We start from the raw sequence: 23,807 nt of genomic DNA, 5'->3' as shown, positions 1-23,807 counted from the left end.
AAGCCCGGATCGATAGGGAGGGATGTGTTAGGAAGGGCATCCAGCGTAAAAACGTGCCAAGTGGATCATAAATACGGATGATCCCCTGTGGCGACCCCTAATGGGAGAAACCAAAAGAAAGTTTATATATTTATAAGTATTGCTTAAGAGGATGTTTCATTGTGGAATTCAGAATAAATCACCAATGTTAACTGTCAATATTTCGAATGCAGTTACATGATACTGAGGTCATCATGTCAGCAAAAATTTCATTCGTTAAAGTATTTTAGTGTATTAGACGTTTGAAGGCTTACAAAATAAAAAATGCACAAAGGTCAACAAAACGTCATGTTTTACTCATGCCTTCACCACAGTTCTGCCTTTTCAGCATCTTTCAACTCAATTGCAAAAGATGAAAGAGGAACAAAAAAACCCATAGTAAAACCCTGCACCATATTTTTATATTTACCACAAATAGCTGGGCAGAAGTGATGGTTGCGTCGGATCTCTGAATGTTCCTAGTCTATTAGGAGTCGGATGAAACTTCGCATGAAGAGGGTAGGAAGCAAGTTCAGTTGGTTTAAATATATTTAAATCATTTATGATGAAGTGTAAAATCGGTTTAAATCAGATTGAGATTAAATTGGTGGAGATGAAAGATAGAATGCATGAATAATGTCAGACAGAAAGTCACGGGTGCCTTCTATTACTTTTAATAGAAGTGTAAATCGGGATTTTATAATAAATAATAAAATAATATCTAATTGATCCCAAATTGCATATTTGCTGTATGAAGGAAAACATTCCGTTTCAACTCACTTGACTTACAGAGGATTGGTTCGAAGGTGTTGATTCATTTTCTATAGCGGCAGCTCCAAAAGTACAAGTTTATATGGATGCTCTTGTTCAAAAACTTTATCGTTTTCTTTATCGTTATGTAGCTTTATGTTGTTATTTAGCTATGTTGTGTGATGTAGCTCTGTGTTCTAATGTAGCGTGATGTAGCTCTATGTTGTTATGTAGCTCTATGTTGTGTGACATAGCTCTATGTTGTTATGTAGCTCTATGTTGTGTGAAGTAGCTCTATGTTGTGTGACATAGCTCTATGTTGTTATGTAGCTCTATGTTGTGTGACATAGCTCTATGTTGTGTGATGTAGGTCTGTGTTCTGATTTAGCTCTATGTTGTGTCATGTAGCTCTATGTTGTTATGTAGCTCTATGTTGTTATGTAGCTCTATGTTGTGTGACGTAGCTCTATGTTATGTAGCTTTATGTTGTTATGTAGCTCTATGTTGTGTAACGTAGCTCTATGTTGTGTGACATAGCTCTATGTTGTTATGTAGCTCTATGTTGTGTGATGCTCTAAGGTCAACAAAACGTCATGTTTTACTCATGCCTTCACCACACTTCTGCCTTTTCAGCATCTTTCAACTTATTGCAAAACATGTAAGAGGAACGTCTATTTCTTTTGATAGAAGTATAAATCGGGATTTTATAATAAATAATAAAATAATATCTAATTGATCCCAAATTGCATATTTGCTGTATTAAGGAAAACATTCCGTTTCAACTCACTTGACTTACAGAGGATTGGTTCGAAGGTGTTGATTCATTTTCTATAGCGGCAGCTCCAAAAGTACAAGTTTATATGGATGCTCTTGTTCAAAAACTTTATCGTTTTCTTTATCGTTATGTAGCTTTATGTTGTTATTTAGCTATGTTGTGTGATGTAGCTCTGTGTTCTAATGTAGCGTGATGTAGCTCTATGTTGTTATGTAGCTCTATGTTGTGTGACATAGCTCTATGTTGTTATGTAGCTCTATGTTGTGTGAAGTAGCTCTATGTTGTGTGACATAGCTCTATGTTGTTATGTAGCTCTATGTTGTGTGACATAGCTCTATGTTGTGTGATGTAGGTCTGTGTTCTGATTTAGCTCTATGTTGTGTCATGTAGCTCTATGTTGTTATGTAGCTCTATGTTGTTATGTAGCTCTATGTTGTGTGACGTAGCTCTATGTTATGTAGCTTTATGTTGTTATGTAGCTCTATGTTGTGTAACGTAGCTCTATGTTGTGTGACATAGCTCTATGTTGTTATGTAGCTCTATGTTGTGTGATGCTCTAAGGTCAACAAAACGTCATGTTTTACTCATGCCTTCACCACACTTCTGCCTTTTCAGCATCTTTCAACTTATTGCAAAACATGTAAGAGGAACGTCTATTTCTTTTGATAGAAGTATAAATCGGGATTTTATAATAAATAATAAAATAATATCTAATTGATCCCAAATTGCATATTTGCTGTATTAAGGAAAATAATCCGTTTTCAACTCACTTGACTTACACAGAGGATTGGTTCGAATCGTGTTGATTCATTTTCTATAGCGGCAGCTCCAAAAGTACAGGTTCATATGGATGCTCTTGTTCAGATACTTTATCATTTTCCGTCAGGAGAAGAAGGAGGAGCATAGGGTGACGTATAAGAGTGGAGGAAGGTGCACACAGGTGGACTACATTCTATGTAGGAGATGCAAACTGAAGGAGATTGGAGACTGTAAGGTGTTGTAGCTAGACAGCATCGGATGGTGGTCTGTAGGATGGTTTTGGATGGTGTGAGGACTGAAAGAAGAATACAATAGTGAAAACTGAAAAAGGAAGACTGGCAGTAAAGTTTTTAACCAGGTTGTTTAACAGGATTTTAAAAGGTGAGATGATGCCTGAGGAATGGAGAAGGAGTGGGCTGGTACCGATCTTTAAGAATAAGGGAGATGTGCAGACCTGCATGTAACTACAGGGGAATTAAGTTGATCAGTCGCACCATGAAGTTATGGGAAAGAGTAGTGGAAGCCAGGCTGAGGGAAGAGGTGACCATCTGTGAGCAACAGTATGGTTTCATGCCAAGGAAGAGCATCACAGACATTATTTGCTTTGAGAATGTTGATGAAGAAGTATAAAGAAGGTCAGACGCAGTTGCATTGTGTGTTTGTGGATTTAGAGAAAGCGTACGACAGTGTGGAGAGAGGAGTTGTGGTATTGTATGAGAAAATCAGGTGTGGCAGAGAAGTATGTGAAGGTGGTGCAGAACATGTATGAGGACAGTGTGACAGCAGTGAAGTGTGCAGTAGGAACGACAGACTGGTTCAAGGTAGAGTTGGAACTGCATCAAGGATCGGCTCTGAGCCCGTTTCTTGTTTGCAGTGGTGATGGACAGGTTGAAGGACGAGGTCAGACAGGAGTCTCCATGGACCACGATGTTTGCGGATGATATCGTGATTTGTGGTGAGAGTAGGGAGCAGGTTGAGAAGAGCCTGGAGACCTGACCTTTCCAGCCATATGTGGTTCAAAGTTGGAGACACACGACTGTATAGGATGTCTTTGGATAGAGTAGCATCTTAAACTCCAGTGTGCACAAACTTGCCTATATAGAGTATATGATATTAAACCTGAACAGTGTTTTCTTTTGTGTGTATTATGATGATGCAGGTTACACTGATGATGGCACTCCGATGGACTCTTTTGTTTATACTCATGATTTCAGGTGAGTCAAAACTGTAAAATCTATTTCCAGTGCATCATCGTTTATTATGTTACTGGGGGTTGTGCAGTGTTTAATTCTCCCTCCTGTTTATTAGATCCTGCAAATGTTCTTATTGTCTGAGACCAACAAGCACATGATAAATTGTTTCTTCATGTTGTGTTGCAGGAGTTGTTGTTTCCCAGCAGGAGTGGAGTGTGAATTACCCACAAAAATCTATCTGTGCTGTAAAGGAATCCACAGTGACTGTGGGCTGCAGCTACGTGTATAATGCGACTAATTCCACAGTTCAAGAATCTTTTTGGAGTAAAAAGTTGGATACAAACTACAAAAACAGGATTCAGTATCGGAATGAAACGACACACGATTGCAGCCTCATCATGAAGGGCGTTACACAAGATGATCAAGGGAATTATTTTTTCACCATTCTAACGTCAGATGGAAAACGGCTTCAAGGTGAATCAGTTAAGCTTTCAGTCACGGGTGAGTTTCATCAGTCATTCACTAATGAGCTGACTCTTTCTGGCTGGAGTGATATCCTGAAGAGTACATCTCACACTCTCTCTCTCTCTCTCTCTCTCTCTCTCTCACACACACACACACAGACACACACACACACACACACACACACACACACACACACACACACACACACACACACACACACACATCATCTCATTTACCTAGACACAAACTCTCTAATTCACTTTGGTGCATAAACTACCATCTTTAATCTGCAATGTCTGCATTAATCATTTTAGAACCTCCAAAAAGAGTCTCAGTGTACATCAGTCCCTCTGGTGATATAATAGAGGGCAGTTTTGTGACTCTGACCTGCAGCAGTGATGCAAACCCACCTGTGGAGACCTACACCTGGTTTAAGGAAAGACATTATGTGAAAACTGGAAAAACTTACACCATCAACATGATCACCTCTATGGACAGTGGAAACTACACGTGTGAGGCTACAAATAAACATGGACATAAGTCTTCTATGGCTGTCTCTCTGAATGTCCTGTGTAAGTTGATCTAATGTGACCCATTATATTTCTTTACCACTCAGTTATTAGGAATCTACTTAGGGGTGCTTCCTTTTTTTTTCATTCTATTTGTGTTTTAGATCGTCCTAAAAGAGTCTCAGTGTCAATCAGTCCCTCAGGTGAGATCATGGAGGGGAGATCAGTGACTCTGAACTGCAGCAGTGATGCAAACCCACCTGTAGAGACCTACACCTGGTATAAGGGAACATATTCTATAACCACAGGAAAAACCTACACCATCAACCAAATCAACTCTGAGCACATTGGAGAGTACATGTGTGAGGCTAAAAATAAACAAGGACATCAGTTCTCTAGGCCGGTCTTTCTGAATGTCTTGTGTAAGTAAATGATGATTCATTGTCATCTATTCTTTACCCTTCATCCATTTGAAACTTATTTTATAGTGTTTCCTTTGTATCCATTTCTTTTTGTGTGTTTTAGATCCCCCTAAGAGCGTCTCAGTGTCCATTAGTCCCTCTGGTGAGATTGTTGCGGCTAGTTTAGTGACTCTGACCTGCTACAGTGATGCAAACCCACCTGTAAAGACCTACACCTGGTATAAGGTGAATGAAAGCTCACCTGTAGGATTCGGACAGAGTTACAGCTTCATGCTGAGCTCCAGCAGCAGTGGATGGTTTTATTGTGTGGCTCAGAATAAATATTGGGGTGAGAAAGCAGCTGCAGTGCATCTCAGTATAACAGGTATGAAATGTAAACACATTGTTGTGTGAACAAATGTCTTGAGATATTTGTAAAAAAAAATATATAATAATAATAATTTCTTCAGGTCGCATCAGGAAGTCTTTTGTAGCCGTTGGATTTTTGCTCTGTGGGATCACAGTTCTTTTCAGCAGATATTGCTTTATAAGGTTGGAGAACATTGCTCTATAATTACACAGTGCATTCAGAAAGCATTCAAACCACCCTTTTTTCTACAATCATTCAAACTGATTTATTTCGGATGATTCTACACTTAGCACTTTATAATGACAAAGTGTAAACTGAATTCTTGAATTGTCTATTTTTTATGTACATAAGTATTCACACCCTTCTCTCAGTACTTACAGTAGTTGATGCCCCCTTGGCAGCACTTACAGCCTCGAGTCCCTTCTTTATGGCAAATCTTCTCAAGCTTGGGCAGGTTGGAGGCAGACCATCAGTGGACAGCCATTTTCACATCTCTCCAGAGTCTCTGGCTGGCCACTCTTACTTTCCTGTGTTGTCCTGTGCTTTGGGTTGTTGTCATGTAAGGTCGACCTTCGGTACAGACTGAGGGCTGTGAAACAGGTTTTTATTGAGGATATCTCTGTACTTTACTCCATTCAGCGTTCCCTTAACCAAGACCAGTTACAAAGTCCATGCTGCAGAAAAAACCCAAAGCATGATGCTGCCACCATCATGCTTTACTTTCGAGATTGTTTTGGGCTAGTGATGAGCGGTGCCTCTAGTGATAACGTTTAGAATTGTGGCCAATCCACAGAATCTTGTTCCTCATAGTCCGAGAGTCATCAAGCTGATAAATCGGGCTTATTTGGGTTTTGCATTGAGGAGAGTCTTCCATTTAACCACCAAATCCCAGATCAGTGGAGGGCTGCAGTGGCATGAGCACAATGGCCTCCATAATTTTGTAATAAAAGTGTAGCACAACCAGGCACCAATACACATTTCCACAGGTGGATCAGTAAAGATCAAGAGAAATGGGAGGCACCTGTTCAAATTTTCAAGTGTTTAAATACATATAAATGTGATTTTCAGGAGTTTGTTTTTGTGTAAAAGAGATTTACAGACATTTATAGTATTCTGGTTTTACTTTGCCATTATGGGGTACTGAGTGTTGATGAATGAGAAAAAATCTGTTCTTTATTCCAGTCATTTCCTGTCCAAATTCATATGGGTTTGTTTTGGCCTAGTTTGTTGTACATATACAAAAGAAACATGCATGCGTGTCAAAAAATGATAGCATCAGGAAAAGAATATTCACATCTGAAAAAGTTTCTCTCTTCTAATGAATATTTACTAGTGTTAGTAAATAAGTGACTGTTTTCTCCTGAGGGCAGGATGAAGAAGATGATGATGTCTAATCAAAACAATATGGTGAGCTCCTCATAGCAAACTGACTAACTGCGTTTAATCATCACCTTATCGCCTCTTCATAATCCATGATTCATGATCCAAACTGTTTTTTAAGTAACCAACATGGGTCTTTACGGAATCAAAAAACGAGTCACACATAGTTATTAATAATGACGTTAATGTTCCTATTGCAGAATACTGTCACTCGTGATGAAGAACAGACGTACACACATATTGACCTCAGTTCTAGGTGCCCTAACGACATCTACCACACAGTAGAAGTAAGTGTCTTTTCAAAGTAGGAAGTGTTTGGATGTAACTCATATGTAATGAGAAATACAAGCTTCAAATGCAACAACTCTATAAGGTTTCTGTTAAGTTCTCCAACCACGGCTGACCATTTAGTGCTGAGTAGGCCAAATACCCAAACATTTTTTCATACAGCAGTGGATGATGACCATTAGACCATTAGAATAGTGTAAATTTCCTTGATTTAGTGCGGATTTGAGGACTATAACCAGGCTTGGATTTACATGAAAAAACAAAAGGCTCTATGTTTTCCCACATTTTCATTGTTTTGTTTTACTGCATTTTTCTTTCTAAACTTGATCTCTGCTTCTACACATCTACAGTAAAACACAGAACACTCATAAGCCCAGATTTCACCCAGGTGTAAGATCTTTACCACACATCCTCCCCTTGGCTCTGCCCTCCATTCACAACCCCAGCACTTGACCACATTGCAAATTTTGAGAGAAAATCTAGAATTCTGATTTATTGTCATTTCTAGTAGCTAATACTGGACACTGCTTTTGCACATGATATATAAAACATTTTCTTTTTTTCTTTTTTTTCCCCCCAAAGTGTTTGAATATTTAGTATCTCATTGCAGTTTTATACTTTTTATTCAAACCTTTTTTTTTTTTTTTTTGACTGAAAACATTTCTTTATTAAAAATAAATATGAATTTATTTATATTCCTTTCATAGGGAAACCCTAGAAAAACAGCCTCGATTTAGAAATTCCAGAACAGCTTGTGACTCAGATACACTGAAAGCGGATATTGGACAGCACTGTCATTATTTCTTAATGAAACATTCTGTTCAGCTCAGCAAAAACTTGAGTATAGATTGTGTCATATCTTCTAAATTTGAAGACGGTGAATCATAGAAAAATATTATAAAATGCAATCTACAGAGAGTGCAGAATTATTAGGCAAGTTGTATTTTTGAGGATTAATTTTATTTGAGGATTTAATTTGAACAACAACCATGTTCTCAATGAACACAAAAAACTCATTAATATCAAAGCTGAATATTTTTGGAAGTAGTTTTTAGTTTTAGCTATTTTAGGGGGATATCTGTGTGTGCAGGTGACTATTACTGTGCATAATTATTAGGCAACTTAACAAAAAACAAATTCATACCCATTTCAATTATTTATTTTTACCAGTGAAACCAATATAACATCTCAACATTCACAAATATACATTTCTGACATTCAAAACCAAACAAAAACAAATCAGTGACCAATATAGCCACCTTTCTTTGCAAGGACACTCAAAAGCCTGCCATCCATGGATTCTGTCAGTGTTTTGATCTGTTCACCATCAACATTGCGTGCAGCAGCAACCACAGCCTCCCAGACACTGTTCAGAGAGGTGTACTGTTTTCCTCCTTGTAAATCGCACATTTGATGATGGACCACAGGTTCTCAATGGGGTTCAGATCAGGTGAACAAGGAGGCCATATCATTAGATTTTCTTCTTTTATACCCTTTCTTGCCAGCCACGCTGTGGAGTACTTGGGCGTGTGTGATGGAGCATTGTCCTGCATGAAAATCATGTTTTTCTTGAAGGATGCAGACTTCTTCCTGTACCACTGCTTGAAGAAGGTGTCTTCCAGAAACTGGCAGTAGGACTGGGAGTTCAGCTTGACTCCATCCTCAACCCGAAAAGGCCCCACAAGCTCATCTTTGATGATACCAGCCCAAACCAGTACTCCACCTCCACCTTGCTGGCGTCTGAGTCGGACTGGAGCTCTCTGCCCTTTACCAATCCAGCCACGGGCCCATCCATCTGGCCCATCAAGACTCACTCTCATTTCATCAGTCCATAAAACCTTAGAAAAATCAGTCTTGAGATATTTCTTGGCCCAGTCTTGACGTTTCAGCTTGTGTGTCTTGTTCAGTGGTGGTCGACTTTCTGCCTTTCTTACCTTGGCCATGTCTCTGAGTATTGCACACCTTGTGCTTTTGGGCACCCAGTGATGTTGCAGCTCTGAAATATGGCCAAACTGGTGGAAAGTGGCATCTTGGCAGCTGCACGCTTGACTTTTCTCAGTTCACGGGCAGTTATTTTGCGCCTTGGTTTTTCCACGCTTCTTGCGACCCTGTCGACTATTTTGAATGAAACGCTTGATTGTTCGATGATCACGCTCAGAAGCTTGGCTATTTTAAGACTGCTGCATCCTCTGCAATATATCTCACTATTTTTGACTTTTCTGAGCCTGTCAAGTCCTTCTTTTGACCCATTTTGCCAAAGGAAAGGAAGTTGCCTAATAATTATGCACACCTGATATAGGGTGTTGATGTCATTAGACCACACCCCTTCTCATTACAGAGATGCACATCACCTAATATGCTTAATTGGTAGTAGGCTTTCCAGCCTATACAGCTTGGAGTAAGACAGCATGCATAACGAGGATGATGTGGTCAAAATACTCATTTGCCTAATAATTCTGCACTCCCTGTAAGCCATTACTCAGACATTCTCAGGAATTCCTATTAAAAAAAGAAACAAAAATCAAAACACATGCTTCATAATACCAGCTCCAGTTGGATCCCACTTCATGAACATTTCGGACATTGGACTTGGGGGATAAACGAATAATCGATACACTAAAGAACATTCTACATACGCAGTTTCTAAAACATTGAACATTGAAAGACTCAGGCATGGAGAAATTGGTGTGGACTCTAGAATGATCTCAGATGTTATTCTGGTGCTTATAATATTTCTCATTCTCAGGTGTTTGTAATGTTTTAATGATTTATATTTACCCTCTTGGTTCCACCCAGATAAGGATGCGTGAAAAGAAATATATTATATTATATTATATTATATTATATTATATTATATTATATTATATTATATTATATGATATTATATTATATTATATTATATTAAATGATATATTATATTATATTATATTAAATTATATTATATTATAAATATGTATAATAAAATTTAACATATTCTTTTTAAAAGGCTCTGGTATGGAGGAGTTGGTGTCGAATCTACAATTATCTCAGATGTTAAGATCATTTATTGCTCAGGAGCTCCTGGTTCCACAACTCCAACTGATTGTATGAGACTGTAGAAAGGACATTACTCATAATCACATGCTCTGGCGATCATGATATTTCTCATGCTTTGGTGTTTGTATTGTAGTTTTTATGATTTATAATTACACTCTTGGTGTCACCCTTTTGAGTCTGGTTCCTCTCAAGGTTTCTTCCTCATACCATCTAAGGAATATTTTCTTTGCCACAGTTGCCCCAGGCTGCTCATCTGAAATAAATACACAAACTTAAATATCCCTAATTGTTTTTATCTAATTTTGTTCTATACTAAGCTGTGGTGTGACTATGTCTATAGTGAAAATGGCTATCGAAATATACTTGAGTTGATCTGAATTGAATATTCTTTCTGCAGATGGTTCATCTGAATCCCCCTGATAACATGTACAGAGCTCTGGATCCTCAGACCAGGTCCTCCAATGACATGTACAACACACTTGCAGTGAGTGTCTTTAGAGACTCAGATATTCAGATCCGGAAACCGACTTCCGTGATGTTAAATGACTGATTTATTTCTTGTTCTCTCAAAACAGAACGGTTACTACAATGTTCCTGATACGATGTACACAGATGTGGACTCTCAGCCCAGTTCGTCTGATTACTACAATCTACCAGTGAGTTGAAACATGTTTGTTCATTATTAAATACACACCTGGATGAAGAAAATCGCTACACTTCCAAAAGTCCAAAATCCTTTCACTTTAAAATGCTATTTTGTTGACATTAAGTTTCCATTATGGTTTCTTTTTCCAGCCTGCAAGAAGGTTACAGTGAGATCATCAGTCTGGACACCATGTCGAAAGAGAGAGATGCTAGCAAGATGGCCATTGCTGAATTGTTCTGTTTTTGAACTGTGAATTAAGATTGACCTCAAACTTTAAAACAGTTTGAGGTCTAAAACAGATGAAAATGAAGAAAAACATCACTTTCTGTTCTGAAGAGTTTCTCTAGTTAGAAACTTTAAAGCTCATTAAAACTGTTGACAAAAACAAAAACTCAAATTCTTTCAAATGTCAAAAACATTGTCTACAAACCATAAAACCACTTGTAGAACCACTTGTTAAAATCTGAATTACTTCAAACTACTATCAAAGCAAGCTGGATAAGCTTTGAAATTTTCTAATAAGCTTTTTCAATTTATTTTATTTTTTTTTACATTTATATAAATAAATCTAACTATTAATAAACTTTCTTTCAGCTTTTCTCATTAGGGGGCGCCACAGCGGATCATCCGCATGTTTGATTTGGCACGTTTTTACGCTGTATGCCCATCCTATCGCAACCCTCCCCATTTATCCGGGCTTGGGACCGGCACTAAATATTAATAATTTGTAATAAATCATTATATTATTTCTGTTACATATATTATGCATCTTTGTATTAGTGAAAAAAATGTAGGAATTATTTTGTTTATTATGTGACTAATTTATTTACTAGACATCCCTTGTTCTTGTATCCACTCAAGTAATTTTGCAATACAGAAACACAATTAATATAATTGGACCCTTCATGGGAATATTTTACATTTCTTTTTTTAACCCCTTATCCAGTGTTACAGAATAAATGGCACATCTATTGGTCTGCATTTCAAAATACAGTTCAACTGTGAAATAAAATCGGATCGATATTTTTTTCAACTTTCGCTTAAATCTGTTAAATCAATCTCAGTTCTGATCAAAACGACCAAATGTATATATTTTTTTAAATCCAGGATTTAACATTTTTAATTGCCAATTTTAATTACTGATGTCACAGATAAGAGAGAGGGGGAAAAAACACACAAAATGACTTGAATTTTAATATAAAAAGTGATTGTTGACTGGATTTTTGGACTATTTATCAGTCTTGGATGTGTCAAAGATTATTAACAAAACTGACGTTTATGCATTGTTAGTGTTTTTTGTTAGCATCAGATTAAATTATTTTCTTCCACACGGCTGTTTTTTCCTAATTAACTGTGAGTATAACAAGATTTTATAATTGCGCCGCCATGACATTAGATATGCATCCGGTGGTGAAAGAATGGAAGCACAGTCTATTTGAATTTGCTCAAAACCTGACAGATTATTTCTTCTATAAACCTCGAGAATGCAGCCAGGCAAGTAAAAGCAGGCAGGTCATGCAATGCTGCAAGTGCAGTCTGCTCTAATTTTAGGTTTGTGTATATAGCATTGTTGTTTAAGCCAGAGATGAAGCTTTATAAGATATACCTTTATTCGTCCCACAGTGGGGAAATTTCTTAACTCTTAAATTTCTAATCTGATTATAAGTGTGTGGTAGTGTGCAACCACAAACAGCACGTGTTGTTCCTAAACTTTTTTCTAAACATTAAAGGTTCCCTGGTGGTCTAGTGGTTAGGATGAGGCGCTCTCACCACTCGATCCCCGGTCAGGGAACCAACCCCAGCCATTAGGGTTGCACAAGCCTTAGTGCTGGTCCCAAGCCCGGATAAATGGGGAGGGTTGCGTTAGGAAGGGCATCCAGCGTAAAAACATGTGCCAAATCAAACATGCGGATGGTCCGCTGTGGCGACCCCTAACAGGAGAAGCTGAAAGAAAGTTTTTAAATTTGAACATATTTCCGGCAGAAAAACAAACCACATATAAAATATATTGCCATTAGCAGTCAACGCTGCTATTACTTCTGATAACACCCCTACTCGTTTTTATTGCAGCGCCCCCCCAGGAAACAGGTGGATATTAACGCTAACATTAGCGGTGTGCCCTTGTGCTAGTAATTCCTGTTACTGGTTAAGTTCAGAGATAAGACTGCTCTCTTAGGCAGCCGTGATATAAACTTCAAATGAAACTGGCAAGAATCTTGTATGAAAGTTTTTTTCAGTATCGATGTTTCATTTTTGAGCATCGATACAGTATTGGTGAACAATATCACAATACTCATTTACACTGATATTTTCTTACACCGCTACTCTGTGTCACTACTGACCCTGTGCTCTGACCCCAGTTTTATTATTTTTTTTATACCAGTAATAAAGTACTAACCAAAAAATATAAAGTTTTAAGGTTTTTATTTCTCCACATTTTTACCCGTAGATTGTGTGTTTTTATTTTTCCACGCGATCACATATTACCAGTGGCAGGCCGTGCATTTGGTACCTGGGCCTTCAGTGGGGACTTACCTGACTTAATCCACCTCTTAATACCACCACTATCATGTCTCAATTATAGAAACCATCAATATTCAACATGATATTGAGGGTGAATACCATTTTTACTAAAGCAAGAAATAAAGTTAAAACAACTCCAAACCTCTACACTACCACCACAACTGTGACACGTACATCATCTGGAGCAGTTCAGTATCAATATTTGTCTAATACCATGACAAAACATAAAATATTTAAATAAAACACATTTACATTTGCGGCATTTAGCAGATCCAAAATACATCATACTCACCAGAGATGCTGATTAGTTATATTTACAAAATCCATCCTCCTTTCTTTGAGCAGGAAGACTTCAATGACTCTGTCTGAGGTGATTTCTATAGCCATGGGGGCCAAGGCTGTAAGTCGACTCGTATTTATTCACTCTTTTATTCTGTCGAGGGCAGAGAACATCCACTCGACAGTTGCAATTATATATAGGGATAGTCACGATCAGATCTGTACAGCTGGTGCATGCGCTCAGTCAGATTTCTTTGGTGTAGGAAATGCCATACCTTTGGCCACTTCTCTGAATCCTTCACATCAACACATTAAATTACGGCAAATACAGCTTTGTTATGTTGCTAATTGGTCAATATGACAGATTTTATGTCACATGGTCAGCTATATAAAACATACTGTATATACAGTTTGGGTTATCTGATTATAAATCTTGGTTATAAAAAAAAAAAATGATTCAGTGCTAAATTATTTTAGTGTACTAGTGTTCAAATCCAGCACTAATACTAATACTAAATGCATAGGTGTTGTCAGGTTCGATTTTTTTTCTGGGCTTTGTCTTAGTTTAGCAGATGCGCTTATACAGGATAATTATCTTATTTATACAATTCCCTGCATAGTTTTAAATATTTGCTGGAATTATATTCTGATTTGAATTCATTTTGGCCGTAACCGTACTACAGGCTGTAGAAATGATCCTGTTACTGTAAAAGTTACTGGATGCTTATAGGAGGAATCATTTAACATTTAAAGGCTGGAGGAGTTGGTGTCGAATCTAAAATGAACAGATAATTGATTGCACCTGGTTCCACAACTCCAACTGGCTATAATTAGACTGTAGAAAGGACATTACTCATAATCATAATCATAATTTTTTTTATCACACTCTTGGTATCCCCCAAATAAGAATGGGTTCCACTCATGGTTTCTTCCTCATACCATCTAAGGGAGTTTTTCCTGGCCACAGTCACCACAAGTCGCCCCAGGCTTGCCCATTGGGGATAAATACACATAGCTCACTTGTTTACATTTTTTTTCCCTGTAAAGCTGCTTTGAGACAATGTCCATCGAGCGCTATAGAAATAACCCTGAATTGATGGTAAAGCTTGTTTATGGGCTCAGCAATTGCAGCTTGACAGTGCTGGGATTTGAACTTCTGGTATAGACTTCAATATAACCACTGAGCTACTATCCCCCCATCAATTCAAATAACAATTGTAAGAAAATGATTCAAAGGATATTATATCTCAAGTCTTTTGAACACTTTTTAAACAACTTTTTAAACAGAAGTAAGGCTGTAATAAAGGGGAAGAAACAAAGGAAAGTCATGCATTTAACTCTTGCAACATTACCACACACACTGTCTGACTGGTAGGAGTGAAGGGGATTTAGTTCTCTGAATTTGTCCCTGAAGTCAGATGCGGACTGCGCCTAACGAGGGTAGAATTGTTTTCTAATATTTATTTAAGTTTATTAGTGTTTGTTTAATATTTCGAGTTCGTCGAGTTTTTACATTTGAAGATCATGAAGAGAAAATTAAATATATGACTTTTGTCTTGGGTTCATGGCTTGGTTTTTTTGGGATGGAATCTCAAATCTAATATTTTTAAATCATCACATATTGGTATAAATATAAGAAACTGAGGTAACAAAAGAATAATGTTTAGAGGGTCATGACTGGCTTTTATTTTGCCACATATTTTTGTTCCCTGAGCAGCATTTACCAAAATCTTTGCTAAAATTCTACATCAGGGACAATTATTCAAATTATTATTATAACTATTATTAGGTCAATTTTCTATTCCGATCTTTGTGGTGTGTTTTTTTGTATATGTTCTTCAATCATTTATCTGAGTTATTTTGAGATCAGATTATTCACAGTTGAATTCATCAAATTAAATCCTCAGATTCCAAAATTTCTAAACAGTGACCATTAATGTTGGATTGTATAATTTCAAAACAGTGTTTACTTGTGTGTGTGTATGATGAGGATGATGATGCAGGTTGCACTGATGATGTCACTTAAATGGATTTGGTCCAGATCTCTGGTATTTCTACTCATGATTTCAGGTAACTCACAGCTACAAAATCTATTTCCAGTTATCCATTATGTCGGTTCATGTTGTAGAATGTGTTCAATTCTCTACTGTCCTGCAGCTTTTCTTGGCGTCCAAGACCAAACTGTGTGCATAACTGATGTTGTGTTGCAGGAGTTGTGATTGCTGGACAGGAGTGGAGTGTGAATTACACACAAAACTCTATCTGTGCTGTAAGGGGGTCTACAGTGACCGTGGACTGCAGCTACGTGTATAATGCGACTAATTCCACAGTTCAAGAACCTTTTTGGAGTAAAAAATTGGAGGGGTCTTTAGCAACTCAGCGGGTTCCAAATGTCAAAATTACGCCACGCAATTGCAGCCTGAAACTGAAAGATGTTACACACGACAACGAAGGGAAATATTTCCTCACATTACGAGCATCAAATGGAAAACGGTTTCAAAGCAAAGAAATCGAGATTTCAGTCACAGGTGAGCTTCAGTAAATGATGTTAAACGTTTTCGAAGCAGCTCTGTAACACAATGACACGAGCTCTCTGTACCTGATCAGTGCTTCCTGTCATTATGTCTCATGAGCTTTAGAAGAATATTCTTTCTTATGGTCCACAGGGCTCCGAGTGGAGGTGATTCCTGCTAGTGTGATTGAGGGAAATGAAGTCTTTCTTTCATGTAAAACCACCTGCAATCTGACAAGCACTCCGATGTTCGCCTGGTTCAAAAATGGTACCCTTATACCCTCAATCTCCTCCTCTAACCCTCTCCATCTGTCATCGGTCAGTCAGGAGGACGTAGGCGATTACCGCTGTGCTGTTCAAGGACAAAATTATCGCTCTCCCGCTGTCACTTTCGATGTTCAAGGTGAGTTTATTCATTTGCTCATATCGATTTGCTTCCAGGCAATTTAATGAAGCTGGATGTTATTTAGAAGGAAGCCAGAGAACCCAGAGGAAACCCACATGCACAAAACTCCACACAAACATCAGAAACCTGAACTCAAATTCGGACTCTGGTGCTGTAGGTGTACCTATCATCATCATCATCATCATCATCATCTTGCATAATCATAATGTGCATTATTGGCAACACCAACAACATTTCTATCTCTTTTGCTCCACTTTTCAGATTCGGTTGCACAATGTCTCATTGGGCATGATGTTCACCATGATGTAACTGTGGGTGGATTACCAAAACAAACAAAACTAATTTTAGATCAAATTCTCCTCAGAGAGCTGGTCCCGATGCGCTCTTTTACAAACAACTTGATTGTGGTTAAATCTGAATCTTTTCAGGGTTCTTTGGTTGACCTCGCAAAAACTTCTATGTGGAATATCACAAATGACGATTTCCTATTGCAAGGGGTTTAAAGTGAAACCTTTTGAAGAAACTCTTATCGATAAAATACTTCATATAAAAAAGCCTAAAAGGTGTAGGATAGGAGTTTAGGGTAAAGTGTTTTAATGATCGGATCGGATCGGATCGGATTCAGTGCTAATACAAGAGTTGAAAACGGTGGGCAGACGGTGCTAGAAAAAACTTTTATTTAATTATTTTCCACACGATATTGCGCAGTATTATATTAAACATCATGATCTGGGAGTTTGTTGGAAACACACAGTTTCACTGAAACTCAGGAGTGTGCTGTAATTATGCAAAAATACATGAATGCTAATCGAGGCGCAATAAATACATAAATATAATACTATAAGCAACTTAATATTGACATCCCTATATAAGCCTATAAAAGGGGATTTGCACTGAGGACACCTAAATACTTCCCTCTACCCCCTTTAATAACGAAACCTCATGAAAACTATCCTCAGTGTACCTGACCATGTGCTTTATATAAAATACGCAGGACAACAGAGCAAGAGTTTGTCAAATCCAGTTTAGAGTGCCCTCTAGTGGTCTGAAGTGCCTGTAATGCCTGAAGGTTGTTTCTTTAGTTTTGTGTGTGATGACTGAAATGATCTGGGTCATTCTGGCTATTTCTTCTGTTCAATTCATTTTTTTGAAGATTACAACGAATCATCCTACAGTATTTCTCAAATCAGAAGTGAAAATCTCAAAACTACTCGTTCAACCTCCACATCACGTCGTCACTTAAAAGCATAGGAAAGCAATTTCTTGCTACTTTGAACAAATCACAAATGCTTTGGTACATTCATTGAATGAATTATGTAAAAGTGTCTGCTGTTTCCTACATCAGTTGTTTATGTTCATGTTGTTCAAATTTATACGGGTTTCCCCTGAATAGTTTTAACCCACAAAACATTTCGGCGTCAGTTCATTGCGTAAGTCATTAGTTAAACCAGTTGTCAGAATCTGTGAAGCTTAAATTTCTATTCAACTTTTTTTTATTAATGTGTCTTGAATTGTGAATACTGTCCGGTCTCTTGCAATCGATCTCCCACATACAGCAATGTGTGCATTTGTGCTGATGACATTCATTGATGCCAAAGAGATTAAATTGAGCCTTGTGCAATTCCAAACAGTGTCATCCAAACCATAGTTTACATCAGGAAATACTGAAACCGTGAGCCATCATTCTGACAACATGATGAAACATCTTCTTTTTAAACAATCGCAAAAGAACTTCTGATGGCAATGAGTGGTTCATTCACACAAATACTTAGTTTTGAGAGATCATCATCTTCTTTCTTCTTCTTTCGGCTTCTTTCTGAGTTTTGAGTTTTAAGAGATGAGAGATGAACGAAGGATTTTGAGAAAAGTTGTAGGCTTTTGCAAGAAATTCACTGTGTGCTGTTGTTGTTTTGAGAAATGCACTTTACTGGTTTGCAAAAATTAAAAATAATTTGGGAAACACTTCAAAACAACTGAGAGGAACTGTATTATTCAACCCATTGCTCTAGTTTGTGTGGTGTAACCAGATAATGCAGATTGTTCAAAATGCGTGGATGAATCAAATAGCTGTTTTAAATAACTGGTGTTTCATTCGAATTGATTTCTATCTAGTGAAGTTCGAAATGCGCTGATTTCGCCAATCCAGTTCTATTATATTTTGTGATTTTTTAGGTGAATTTGTTCAACAGTTTTGGATGAAGTACCCTGTTCCTTCGCTTCTTAGCTTTTATTTGTCACATATACATTACAACACAGTGAAATTCTTTCTTTACATATCCCATCTTGCTCAGAAGCACAGGGTCACTCATGATACATTGCCCCTGGAGCACAGAGGGTTAAGGGCTGTGCTCAAGGGCCCAATAGTGGTAGCTTGGCAATACTGTGGCTTGAACCCCCTTCTGACCTTCTGATCAGTAACCCAGAGTAACTTATCTCTCACTTCCCTAAATAAAATAGTAGTAAAGTTATTGCTTTTAAACAGTCTTATACAATAAAAAATAGTGAAAAGTAGTGACGTTTGAGAAAACTATGTTTAAACAATGCAGTTCAGTGTTACAGTCTCCTGCACATGTGACCTTTATAAGAAGAGAGTTTCCTATAGTTACATACGATGAGGCAACTCTTTCTCCACACACACTCTCACCAGAACCATTGGGTTACGCTCTTGCCACAGCTTCTCATTTAACATACTTAATTTTTTTTTTACTGCATAGAAACAAGGAACAACATGTTCTTCTGATATGTAAAGGGGGTTAATCCACAATAACACATATTTACATACAAACTGTGATGCCTTTAAGATACATTAATACTGGAGATAAATCGGGCACACTTCAGTTCAGGGTTTGTCAGTGTTGAAATGATCCTGTTTACAGAACCTGATAACTCACACATAAACCTGTCCATGAAATTACATAAAACATCAGAGCAGGTTGGCACACCAACAATGGCAAACATATGGCTTGCACTACTTCTTCTCAGCACCTTAAGCATCAGCCGCATTCCATCATTGTACATAAATGTATATACCTTAGTGTATGTGCTGACTGTAGACGTCCCTGACATCAGACATCAGTTACATAATGTCCTAAGCATTTAACCTTATCACATACCAGAGATAGAAAAATCCCCCCTTCTCCTGATAATCATAATATTACTCTTCAAAATCAAAATCTAATCCATATTGAGAACAAACCATCAATGGCCATTGAAAGCCTGCACTGGATGGACAAAAGAATCACCAGATTATCCGCACACATCAATTGGTTGATGATGATATTACCAACCATACAAGCTGTTCCACAACTGTTTAGCAGCTTCGATAAGTCGTCCATATAAATGGAGACAAAATGCTTCCCTGCCCTACTCCATTTAGGAACCAACAGGCCTAGAATTCTTACTCGAAATTCAGGAACCCCTCTGTCGTGCAACGTGGAAAAGTTCCTGAAATGTGTGCTTTTTGTCTGTCTTGGCAACAAGTGATGTGTGTTGTAAAGTGAGGTGAGAAACAGGCTTACTAACTCCCACAAACCTCTAGATGTACAGCCTTTTAACTCATTCTAAATAACAACTAGCTTTTGAGTTGACCACCCTGGACCACCATATTTCACAGATACATTTACATCGACAGCATTTGGCAAATGCTCTTCTGACCATTAAAATGATTAAAAGTCCAACCTCTTAACCACTGAGTTACCACTTCACCTTCCACTGTTCAGGTTCTGTACTCACCATTGCTGTTAATGGTGTTCCATGTGATCCAAATGCTGTGCAAATGAATATAATGTTTTTTCAGTCAAGATTTTTATTTGTCTTTTTTTTCTGTCTGTCTTTAGAACACCGGAGAGTTTTCCCTTTAGTTACTGGAATTATCATCATCCTTGTGGTTGCAGCTCTTCTAGCTGGACTCTACTGTATAAGGTAAAACACGTGGGCTTGGCTGTAAATGTTTTCTTTTACGCTTACAAACATTTAAAAAATTTTAGGATTTAAAGAATTTTATGTTGAATAATTTTTTTTTTTTTAGTTTTTATTATTCAGTGGAGATAAACTAGAGTTTGCACCATCTTTCTTACTTAATAGTAGAAATATTAAATTGATCCAAATTGACTGATAATTCTATCTGGAAAGAGTATACTCTCTTTACTTAATAATAAAAAAAAAAAATTTATTTTGAGAGCAGGAGGAGGCGTCAGAAGGCTTCTGATCCCCTGACGAGTTCCTTGCAGCTGTCACAACAGGTGAGTGGTGCATATTTATTCAATATAAAACAAGCAAATATCAGGTGGTATAAAAAAGTCAATTTTTTTTCAAGTAACTGGTGCTGTTCTGATCACGTGCAGTACCACATCTGAGATTTTATTATATTTAAACAAAAAGCAAACATGAAATCCTGCATGAAACTTGGCAAATCAGTCACAGAGACATACGTTTGACATGTGAAGAGTTGATTAAGGTGTGTGAGTGGCAAGAACGTTGTAGAAGGATGACTAGAGATCAGGAAGACCTTCAACAAGCCCAGCTTCCAGAAAATGGCGAAACCATTCGGCAACTTGTGCATAATGATTGTCGGACAACAAATAATAAGTAATTAGCAATTAGGTGTGTGTGATTAGTACACAAGGGGCATTAGTATGCAGAATTAGGTGAATGTGTCTTAATTTGTTGACGTTCTCTCTGCAGAATGCTGTCGAAGACCTGTACATTCCTCCTGACCCCATATCCATGTCCTCCAATGACACGTACAGCACACTTGCAGTAAGTGTCTCTTCACAGTATGCAATCACATGCTACTGAAGTATTTTGATGATGTGTGTTTTCTCATTGGATTTTATAATGCATATTTGTTTTCCAACATAAAGACATATTTGAGAAGTAAAGCATGTCTCATATCATCTGCATAAAGTGTATCAGCCATGGCATTAAAACCACTGACAGGTGAAGGAAATAATCTGACAAGGTGTGAAATATGTTAGACAGCATTTAAACAGTCAGTTCTTGAAGTTGATGTGTTGTCAAAATTGTCCAAATCCAGACGACTGAGTCAGAACATCTTGTAGGGTTAATACCAGCTCAGTTCATGGGTGCTTTAGGCTCATTAATGCATAGTCCAATTGGGCCAATCCTAAAGAGCGACTGCAGCACCATGTGTGTTGACTTGGTATACATTGGAAGGAGGTGACACCAAGATGCAATATAGGAAAAAGGCAATTTGGTGAAGGCAGTGTGATGCTCTGGTTGATGTTCTGCTGGGAAACTTTGGGTACTGATGTTCATGTGGAGGCTACTTTGATACCTACCTCAACATTAGGAACATGACAAAGTTTTAAGTGTTGACTCGGTCTTGAGATTCTTCTCTTCTCCAGATCCATGGAGGCTCCACCTTTCAACTTATAATTTATCTTCTGTTAATGTCATGGTGCCAAATACTACAGGACACTTTCAGAGGTCTTGATGGGTCAGAACTGTTTTGGTGGCACAAATGAAACTCCACTGTACAGGTGTTTTTAACGTTATGACTGATTGGTGTATGTAGCAACTAACATCTATCAGTAAATATTATTATGCAGAACATCAAATCCATTCTTTATAATCTTCACACAGAATATTTACTCTAGTCCTACTGATGACAGCAATGCACCTATGGACCATCAGACAAGGATCTCCAGTGACACAAATGACACATTTGCAGTAAGAGTTTTGACTCAGACATTCAGATCTGGAAGGAGTCATCACTAAGAACGAGGAACATGTGATTTATTTCTCTTTCTCTCACACAGAACGATTACTACAATCCTACCGATGGCACCTACATGAATATGGATCTTCAGGTCAATGCGTACAGCGTGTTTGATATTCAGGTTTAGAAAGAGCCATCACTCAGTATGATTACAGGATCACGTGATTTATTTCTCCTTCTTTCACACAGGCCGCTGACATGGGTTCTGCTGATGACACGTACACAGCTCTGGACCCTCTGTCCATCTCACCTGATTACGACACTTTAACCGTGAGTGCGCTTTGCTTGCTATTACCATGCTGAAGAAAGAGTTATATATGAAAAGGACCCAGTGAGGTGGTAGCCTAGTGGTTAGGGCATTGGACTTTGGATCCAAAGTTTAAATCCCGGCCACACTAAGTTGTCACTTCTGGGCCCCTGAGCAAGGCCCTTAACCCCTTAGCTGCTCAGTTGTGTAAAAGAGATAAAAGTAAGTCATTCTGGATAAAGATGGTTGCCAAATGCCTTAAACACTCCTCTCTTTTAAAAAATGTGTGACAAATGCTTATTATTGTTCAACATTTCCACTTGGAGCCATTTATCATGATTTCGTTTTCCAGACTGTGAGAAATCAACAGTGAAATCCAACGTCCACCTCCACATCGCGTCAAGAGAAAGAAACGATGATGAAAAGCACAGTTCTGTTTTCCATAACTCGAGCAACATTGACTTGAACTGGGTGGAGAGCGAGCGTTTTACATACATTCACAATATTGTGCAATATGTTGTATGCGGTGTTAAAATTTTGAACTCTTGTGTCTTTCATGTGTAGTTTGCTTCCCCCTTCTCTACACTTTTCTTCTTTTTATTAGTTTATTCGTGATTCATTTATTGTGATAGAAGAGTATCTGCAAGAATGAAAGGGAAAGTTTATAAGACTGTGGAAAGACCTGCTGTGTTGTCTGGTTTAGAGACAGTGGCGTTGACTGAAAGACAGGAGGTGGAGCTGGAGGTAGCAGAGTTAAAGACAAGCTGAAAGATTTGTGATTCTTTTGTTGTTAGAAATGTGCATTTGATGTTTTTCTATTTAATTTCACACAATAAACTTAAAAATGAGTTACAAACTGCATCTGAAACCAGAATCCATTATGAAGAGTCAGACATCTACATAACTAAATCCTGAACCATCTAGAGGACACTCTAGATGTCGTACCAGCACCATTTGGATTCCACTCTGGCATGGAGAAGCTGGTGTTGGAGATATGATCATCTCAGATGTTGAGCTATTTTATAAGTTGCTTGGTAGCTCCTAGTTCCAGAACTTCAACTGACTGTTGAGACTGTAAAAAAGAAAATACTCATAATCACACATGCTGATATTCATGTTAGTTCTCACTCTCCAGTGTTCTCTATTGTTTTAAAGATTTATTATCACACTCTTGATATCACCCAAATGAGAAGGGGTTCTGCTTTTGAGTCTGGTTCCTCTCAAGGTTTCTTCCTCATTCATCTAAGGGAGTTTTTCCTTGCCACATTCACCCCAGGCTTCATCATCAGGCATAAACCCACATCATTCACTTGAATTCTGTAAAGCTGCTTTGTCCATTGCGAAGCGCTATAGAAATAAAAATAAAAAAATAAAATAAAAAGAGTGTGTAAGAGTTAACATGTCTCTCTGTCCGTCCGTCATATGCTGCACCACCTATTAACACAGTAACATCTACAGGGTGAGAAAGCTCTTGCAAACTTTTCCTGAGCTCAATGGAGAAATTTAGCAT

At 37.8% G+C, this 23,807-nt stretch overlaps 2 protein-coding genes across 3 annotated transcripts; both read left to right on the top strand.

Moving 5' to 3' along the window:
- Positions 1-462: 462 nt before the first annotated feature.
- On the top strand, positions 463-11,221 carry LOC124378366 (B-cell receptor CD22-like). The gene is made up of 12 exons (XM_046837999.1): positions 463-537; positions 3,462-3,516; positions 3,682-3,996; positions 4,275-4,532; positions 4,634-4,891; positions 4,995-5,255; positions 5,341-5,422; positions 6,611-6,647; positions 6,821-6,907; positions 10,342-10,428; positions 10,520-10,600; positions 10,740-11,221. The coding sequence occupies exons 1-12, from the start codon at positions 517-519 to the stop codon at positions 10,758-10,760; spliced, it is 1,563 nt and encodes a 520-aa protein (XP_046693955.1). The 5' UTR covers positions 463-516; the 3' UTR covers positions 10,761-11,221.
- A 3,653-nt stretch (positions 11,222-14,874) lies between these two features.
- Positions 14,875-23,481, top strand: LOC124378399. Of its 2 annotated transcripts, none has more exons than XM_046838071.1 (10): positions 14,875-15,462; positions 15,603-15,920; positions 16,059-16,307; positions 20,147-20,231; positions 20,494-20,551; positions 20,994-21,068; positions 21,915-22,001; positions 22,091-22,141; positions 22,240-22,320; positions 22,650-23,481. In XM_046838071.1, the coding sequence occupies exons 1-10, from the start codon at positions 15,375-15,377 to the stop codon at positions 22,668-22,670; spliced, it is 1,113 nt and encodes a 370-aa protein (XP_046694027.1). In that variant the 5' UTR covers positions 14,875-15,374; the 3' UTR covers positions 22,671-23,481. The 2 variants fall into 2 exon arrangements, with proteins under 2 accessions (XP_046694027.1, XP_046694028.1); XM_046838072.1 differs by lacking the exon at positions 14,875-15,462 and having other exon boundaries at positions 15,813-15,920; positions 16,059-16,072; positions 16,228-16,307.
- The last annotated feature ends 326 nt before the right edge of the window (positions 23,482-23,807 follow it).

Source organism: Silurus meridionalis, chromosome 24 (assembly GCF_014805685.1).
Source record: "Silurus meridionalis isolate SWU-2019-XX chromosome 24, ASM1480568v1, whole genome shotgun sequence".
NCBI lineage: Eukaryota > Metazoa > Chordata > Actinopteri > Siluriformes > Siluridae > Silurus > Silurus meridionalis.
This window is presented reverse-complemented; position numbering and strand designations above follow the sequence as displayed.

Coding starts and splice junctions, on each gene's coding strand:
- LOC124378366 (XM_046837999.1), top strand. CDS start 517: ATGAAACTTCGCATGAAGAGG. Junction 3,997..4,274: donor AGTTAAGCTTTCAGTCACGG/GTGAGTTTCATC, acceptor TAATCATTTTAG/AACCTCCAAAAAGAGTCTCA. Junction 6,908..10,341: donor ACATCTACCACACAGTAGAA/GTAAGTGTCTTT, acceptor TTCTTTCTGCAG/ATGGTTCATCTGAATCCCCC.
- LOC124378399 (XM_046838071.1), top strand. CDS start 15,375: ATGATGAGGATGATGATGCAGGTTGCACTGATGATGTCACTTAAATGG. Junction 16,308..20,146: donor TGTCACTTTCGATGTTCAAG/GTGAGTTTATTC, acceptor GTCTGTCTTTAG/AACACCGGAGAGTTTTCCCT. Junction 22,142..22,239: donor ACATGAATATGGATCTTCAG/GTCAATGCGTAC, acceptor TCTTTCACACAG/GCCGCTGACATGGGTTCTGC.